Source organism: Bison bison, unplaced genomic scaffold (genome assembly GCF_000754665.1).
Source record: "Bison bison bison isolate TAMUID 2011002044 unplaced genomic scaffold, Bison_UMD1.0 scf7180017864064, whole genome shotgun sequence".
NCBI lineage: Eukaryota > Metazoa > Chordata > Mammalia > Artiodactyla > Bovidae > Bison > Bison bison.
This window is the reverse complement of record NW_011494636.1, coordinates 5,153,713-5,161,120: the sequence shown is the minus strand read 5'-3', so window position 1 is coordinate 5,161,120 and position 7,408 is coordinate 5,153,713. Positions and strand designations below refer to the sequence as shown.

General features: G+C 39.2%; 1 protein-coding gene across 3 annotated transcripts in view; it reads right to left on the bottom strand.

Annotated features, from left to right (window-relative positions):
• FMO3 (flavin containing monooxygenase 3) overlaps positions 1-7,408 on the bottom strand; it is an 86,525-nt gene that overhangs the window by 71,621 nt on the left and 7,496 nt on the right. For 2 of the 3 annotated variants that reach the window (XM_010836717.1, XM_010836719.1), the window contains exon 3: positions 2,295-2,483. The exons of the other annotated variant lie outside the window; for it this stretch is intronic. In XM_010836717.1, coding sequence (XP_010835019.1) covers positions 2,295-2,483 — 189 coding nt within the window. The remainder of the gene's footprint in view (positions 1-2,294; positions 2,484-7,408) is intronic. 3 annotated transcript variants of the gene reach the window in all.

Genomic DNA, 7,408 nt, shown 5'->3' with positions numbered 1-7,408 from the left:
AGTCTACAAATAATAAATGCTGGAGAGGGTGTGGAGAAAAGGGAACCCTTTTACACTGTTGGTGGGAATGCAAACTAGTACAGCCACTATGGAGAACAGTGTGGAGATTCCTTAAAAAACTGGAAATAGAACTGCCTTATGATCCAGCAATCCCACTGCTGGGCATACACACTGAGGAAACCAGAAGGGAAAGAGACACGTGTACCCCAATGTTCATCGCAGCACTGTTTATAATAGCCAAGACATGGAAGCAACCTAGATGTCCATCAGCAGATGAATGGATAAGAAAGCTGTGGTACATATACACAATGGAGTATTACTCAGCCATTAAAAAGAATACATTTGAATCAGTTCTGATGAGGTGGATGAAACTGGAGCCTATTGTGCAGAGTGAAGTGAGCCAGAAGGAAAAACATAAATACAGTATACTAACGCATATATATGGAATTTAGAAAGATGGTAACAATAACCCGGTGTACGAGACAGCAAAAGAGACACTGATGTATTGAACAGTCTTATGGACTCTGTGGGAAAGGGAGAGGGTGGGAAGATTTGGGAGAATGGCAATGAAACATGTAAAATATCATGTGGGAAACGAGTTGCCAGTCCAGGTTCGATGCATGACGCTGGATGCTTGGGGCTGGTGTACTGGGATGGCCCAGAGGGATGGTATGGGGAGGGAGGAGGGAGGAGGGTTCGGGATGGGGAACACATGTATACCTGTGGCGGATTCATTTTGATATTTGGCAAAACTGATACAATTATGTAAAGTTTAAAAATAAAATAAAATTAGAGAAAAAAAAAAAAAAAAGAGAATGAGCTGGACTGAGAAGTGAAGGCAGAGTTAAAAGCGCTTGCAGGGTTGTTGTTCTATTGCACTTCTCTCTGTAGGTTTGAAGATGAAGCCAACTGGCCAAGAGTTACAAGTTTCCTCCCCAAATGAATCATGTAACTCTCACTATTTCATAACATGGATACTCCCTATAAATTGGAACACATGGCTTCTCAGGGGAAAACTTCCATAAACAGTATTGAGGGATATAAGGGAGAAAGAAATGAGGCCAGGGTGTCTATTACAGTAGGCCTTCAAGGAAGGAGGATTCTATTATTTTTTTTTTTTTAAACTTTGTACTTGTATGGTCATTGAGTTTTGTGAAGATGCACTGATATTAAACACTATCAGGGTTTTGTCCTTATCGGAGTGAAATGAACCCTGCAGCTTCCTTAATGGTCTCTTTACTAGATTAAGAAGGCACCTTTCCCAGATCATCAAAACATAGAAAGACTTTCCAACTTTGCCAAATGATCATAGAATCATACGGCATCTCAGCATTAGAAATTAAGAGCTACTCTATAGTTGCGGTAGGAAGGCTTCTCTTGTTGCAGAGCACAGGCTCCAGGGCATGCAGACTTCAGGAGTTGCGGCATGTGGGGCTCAGAAGTTGCAACTCTTGGGCCTAGTTGCTCCGTGTATGTGGGATGTTCCCAGAGCAGAGATTGAACTGGTGTGCGTTGCAAGGCAGATTCTTATCCACTGGACCTCCAGGGAAGCCCCATCTATGTTTTATTAAACTATATTTCCACGTGGTTCCTTGTGTATGACCAATATTCTCTGCAGTATAAGAGTGATTCCTTTTGGAGCTCTGACAATTAAATTATAGTTTACAAGAGCCATATAGAACATGTAGCAAATAATCTGGTGGCCAATAATTTTTGTATTAACAGCAATTTCTTAATATACTTCCTTGTCATTTTATTTTTAATGTTATTATCTCAAAATGAAAGATATCATCTATATCCAGAGTGTAAGTTCTCATGTTTTAGTATGCTAAGGATCACCTGGAAAATCTTATTTTCTAACATAAACATTTAAGCTTATAATTTTCATAAAAGTTTTTGTGCTCTCTACTTGTCATAAATATTGATATATCAAATTAAATTATCATTTAGCTCTAAATATTTAAAAATTTCCCCTGAAATTTCTTTTTTTGACCTGTAAATTGTTTAGGAATAATGAGTTTTTAATTTATAAATTCATGTCTACCCAAGCATTTTTTTCTTTGCTCTGATTTCTAAGCTTATGGCATTTTGGTCCAAGAACTATGTGTAGTTAAAAATTTCCTACATATCTTAAGAAGAATGTATGCTTTCTAAATCTAGGGTCAAAGAAGCCATACTGTTAAAATTGTTTACAATTGAGAAAGAGATAGTGAAAGGAACAAATGGGAATCTTTTAATAACTATAGAATTCCTCACAGTTATGCCCCCAATAAGTTTTTTTAATAATATCTTACCTTAAATTGTATGTATTTCAGGAGGTTCTTTTCTTTGGCAAACATAGTAATATATTCCTGGAGCTTGCTGTTGTGCATAAAGTTAGGAAAATCATCAGGAAATGGAAAGTCTGGAAAACATGTCATCTCTTTGGAAGAGTTGGTAAAGACTGACCGATAAATGCTGGCCCTGCCTTCCTCTACATGGTCCTGTGAAAGAAACATTTTAAATGGAACAGAGTTTGTAAATGAGTATATTTATCATGGTCAGGACCAGTCCCAAATAATTATCACTCATTTTTGGTTGGTCTTTCCAAAAGTAAATGCAATACGATGAGGCATAAATTAACTTCACTTAAATAATTTGATGATAATCAAAGGAACTTAGAATGTTAAAATATATCTTTATTCACATCTTTTCTGAGGGAAACAGATTCTGCATTTCATCCTGTCCTTTTAAGAATATATAACTGGATTAATTTTGTTGCTTTGAACCATTAATTACAGTGATAGTAGTTCCCAAAATTTACCCGTGCACGATTTCAATATGCCAACTCATGAGCATGGACAGGCAATGTTATATATACATGCAATGGAACATTATTCAGCCTTAAAAAGAAAGGAAGGTTTGATACATGCCGGGATATGCATTAATGTTGAGGACATATGCTGAATGAAGTAGACAAGCCACAAAAAGACAAATTCTGTATGATTCCATTTATCTGAGATACCCAGAGTAATCATGTTCACAGAGACTAAGAAAGTGGTGGTGGCTTGGGGCCAGGGAGAGGAAGGAATTGAGAGTTAAATTGTTTAATTTCTGCAGAGTTTTACTTTGGGAAGATTAAAATGTTTTGGAGAGGGATGGTGGTATGATTGTACAATAATGTCAATGAACTTAATGCCACAGAACCGGACACTTTAAAATAGCTACATGGTATATCTTTATTGTGGTTTACTTACCACAATGAAAAAAAAAACTTCCTTTAGCATATTATGCTGGTAGATTAGATCATAATATTTTTTATGTACCTAGGGCAGAGAGCACCTAGGTACAATATCTTTTAAAATGTTTTTAACCATACCCTATAGTTACATATTTTTTATTGCAACCCCGTATATACACACATACACAGGGAACAAAAGTTTTATGAAGAAAAATCATTTTCAAGAACTTGAGTTGCACACATACTTTCCATCCATTCTGGAAGATTGCCTATCTCCACTTCATTTAGTTGTTTTTCTGGAGATTTATCTTCTTCCTTCATCTGGTACATAATCCTGTTTCTTTTCATTAGCTTTCTGTGATTGTGGTTTTTGTTCTGGAGGCTGTGGGATTATAGTTCTTGTCTATCCATTCCATTTAAATATGCAGATTAATTCATTAATTTATATCACTGCACACAAATGGGTTATAATCTCCAGAATGAAAAACATTGATTTAAAGGAATTAGGTGAGGAGAAAGGGGAATAGAGGCAGAAAAGGAGATTACTTAAACCCTAAGCATTATTCTTTGGGCTAAAATTCTGAAATTAACATAGGTCCATCTATGCTATGATTTTTCCAGTAGTCATGTATGGATGTGAGAGCCATAAAAAAGCTGAGCATAGAAGAATTGATGCTTTTGAACTGTGGTATTGGAGAAAACTATTGAGAGTTCCTTGGACTGCAAGGAGATAAAACTAGTTAATCCCAAAGGAAATCAGTCCTGAATATTCATTGGAAGGACTGATGCTGAAGCTGAAGCTCCAATATTTTGGCCACCTGATATGAAGAACTGAATCATTGGAAAAGACCCTGATGCTGGGAAAGATTGAAGGCAGAAGGAGAAGGGGATGACAGAGGATGAGATAGTTGGATGGCATCACTGACTCAATAAACATGAGTTTGAGCAAGTTCAGGGAGTTGGTGATGGACAGGGAACCCTGGAATGCTGCAGTCCATGGGGTCACAAAGAGTCAGACAAGACTGAGTGACCAAACTGACATATTAGAAAGATTGAGCAAAACACAGAGGGCAGAGGGAATTTGTTTTCACATTTGAAATTCTGGTAAGATATCATTTCAAAGCCTCCCCAAAACAACCTGGGCTGGGGAGGGTTGACACTGAAGAGTCAAGTGGCAGTGATTAGGAAGAGGTAACATGATTAAGACAAGCTCGGACCTTAGTTTAGCTCTCTTGAACTCATTCAGTTTGAATAAAACATGAGTTCCTGCTTGTTCCCAAAGGGGATGCAGAAGTCATCTGAGACTCTTAGTAGCTACTTTGCCAGAGAGTTGCCAAGGGTTGGGGGGCAGCTAAGTGGCATTTTAGTAGAGCTGAAGAATGGACCATTTGGGTCAGGGACTCAATGTGCAAACTGCACCTGGTAAGTGGAGTCTGTTCAGCTAGGAGTTTCACCAGCCTCTGACAGCTAAGGGAGGACAGTTCCAGGTTCATCAACTGGCCTTTGGTTAAAGATTACTGAAGGATAGGCATGAAGGGTAATCATCTACAATAGGAACATCAGGAGACCAGAGGATTCAGAGGACAGGCCCAAGACTGTGTTTGAATTTGGGAAACTTTGGCTTTGCTTCACCATAAGGTCATATAAGTTCTATTTCTGCATAAGCCCAGAGACAATTTTAGAAAGAGCTGAGGGACAAGGAAGGGAAACTAAAAGACTGAGTATTGCTCCTAAAGAGACCTAGAGATTAAGCTGTGCCAAATGGGGGTACTCCTTGGGTCTTAGCATGCTTTTATGTTTTTCTCTATGTAATTCTGGATATTTGTCTTGTCCTATTTATGCTAGATGTAAAAGAGTGACCTGAACACTTAGTAGTTTAGTGTTACTTACAGATAAAACATTTCAAAATATTAAGATCTCACCGGAGAAAATGGGAGAGGATCTCCCTGGACAGAGTGAGAGTTTTAAATTTGGCTGACATGCTTCACTCAACAATTTCATATTTTCTCTCAACTTATAATATGAGCTATATGGTAGACAGAATTTTAAGAATGACCCTTAGTTCATCTCCTCCTTGGGTAGTCATTTGCCCTTGAGTATGGATGAAATCTGTAAATATATTACTCCTCTGACTATGTTGTTAAGTATTATTGAATCACATGATCCCTTTACAAGCAGAGTTTTCTCTGGCTGGTATCAGAAGTTAGAGGTTCAAAACATGAGGGGAATTTAGCTTGTTCCTGGTTTCGAAGATGGAGAGAGACATATGCCAAGCAATACTGGCAGCCTTTAGGAGTTGAGAGGAATCCCATTTACAGCCAGCAAGGAAACAAAGACCTTAATCTTGAAATAACAAGGAACTGAATTCAGCCTCCACCCTGTAGTATGCAGATTCTTTCCGTGTGCTTCCAGATAAGAGCCCAGCCCAGGCAGCACCTAATTTTTGACCTCATGAAACCCTAACCAAAGAAGCTAGCTGAACTATGCTGTACTTCTGATCTGTGTAAGTGAAAAGTGAAAGTGAAGTGGCTCAGTTGTGTCCGACTCTTTGTGACCCCATGGATTGTAGCCCACCAGGCTCCTCCGTCCATGGGATTTTCAAGGCAAGAGTACTGGAGTGGGTTGCCATTTCCTTCTCCAGGGGATCTTCCCAACCCAGGGATTGAGCCCAGGTCTCCTGCATTGTAGGCAGATACTCTTACCATCTGAGCCACCAGGGAGGTCCACTGATCTGTGTAACTGAGAGTAACAAAGAAATATTTTTAGCTGTTTTAGTTTGTGGTAATTTGCTACGCAGAAATAGAAAACTAATACAAAGTCCAAGGTAAAGTTTTGGAGCAAGGCAAAGTTGAGGAAAATTATGTAACAACAAAGGAGGAATTTTATATAATAAAAATGATGCAAACCCTTGAGACAGATTTGAGGTGTTTTTGCAATTTTGGGTATTCCAGGATAATAAATTTCCCTAGCAATGCTGAGCTGATTGGTCTTTAGTTTTTCTTAGGTTCCCCAAGAGCCATGGTTACTGAAAAAGGAGTTGCAGCATCAGCTAATCACATCATCTGTGACTTGCTATTAAAAAAAAATATGTCATGAACATCTTATTGTTCCTATTTGGTATTATAGTGTATCTCAGAGTCCATGTGTATAGACTGATCCTTTTAAGTTGATCATATGAGAAGTTCATAAGAGTGACTAAGACCATAAATGACATTTTCAAATATAATAATTTTTTTGGGGGGGGGGCAAGTGATCAACAAAGAACCAAACCTTACTTATCTATGGAAGTAGCTTTATCTATCTTTTTAAAATTACTAGAGTAACTCAGACTTCTGATTACATATGAAAGATTATGCAGATGTATTTAACGCTTCTTCCCCTAAAATTGGGTTTCCCAGGTGGTGCTATTGGTAAAGAACCTTCTTCCCAATGCAGGAGATGCAGGAAACCTAGGTTCAATTCTAGTTGGGAAGTTCCCCTGGAGTTCAAAATGGCAACCCACTCCAGTATTCTTGCCTGGAAAATTCCATGGACAGAAGAGCTTGATAGGCTACAGTCCATAGGCTTGCAAAGAGTCAGACATGACTGAAGTGACTTAGCATGCACACACCCCTAAAATTACTGTAAAGGTATCAGAGGTATAAACCCACAGGGAAAAAAAGAAAAAAAAAGTGAAAGCAAACAAGAAACAACAATATTTTGAAAGTAGAACACAGGTGGATGAGTGCTAACTGACTTACCAGATCAAAGAAAGCGGAAAGGGATCTTCCGGACCCAGGAATCTAACCAGCATCTCTTATGTCTCCTGCATTAGCAGGAGGTCTTTCCAACTAGTGCCACCTGGGAAGCCCAAAAGTTAAGACTGCTGCTGCTGCTAAGTCACTTCAGTTGTGTCCGACTCTGTGAGACCCCATAAATGGCAGCCCACCAGGCTCCCCCGTCCCTGGGATTCTCCAGGCAAGAACACTGGAGTGGGTTGCCATTTCCTTCTCCAATGCATGAAAGTGAAAAGTGAAGTCGCTCAGTCATGTCCGACTCTTAGCAACCCTATGGACTGCAGCCCACCAGGCTCCTCCGTCCATGGGATTTTCCAGGCAAGAGTACTGGAGTGGGTTGCCATTTCCTTCTCCAGGGGATCTTCCCAACCCAGGGATTGAGCCCAGGTCTCCTGCATTGTAGGCAGATACT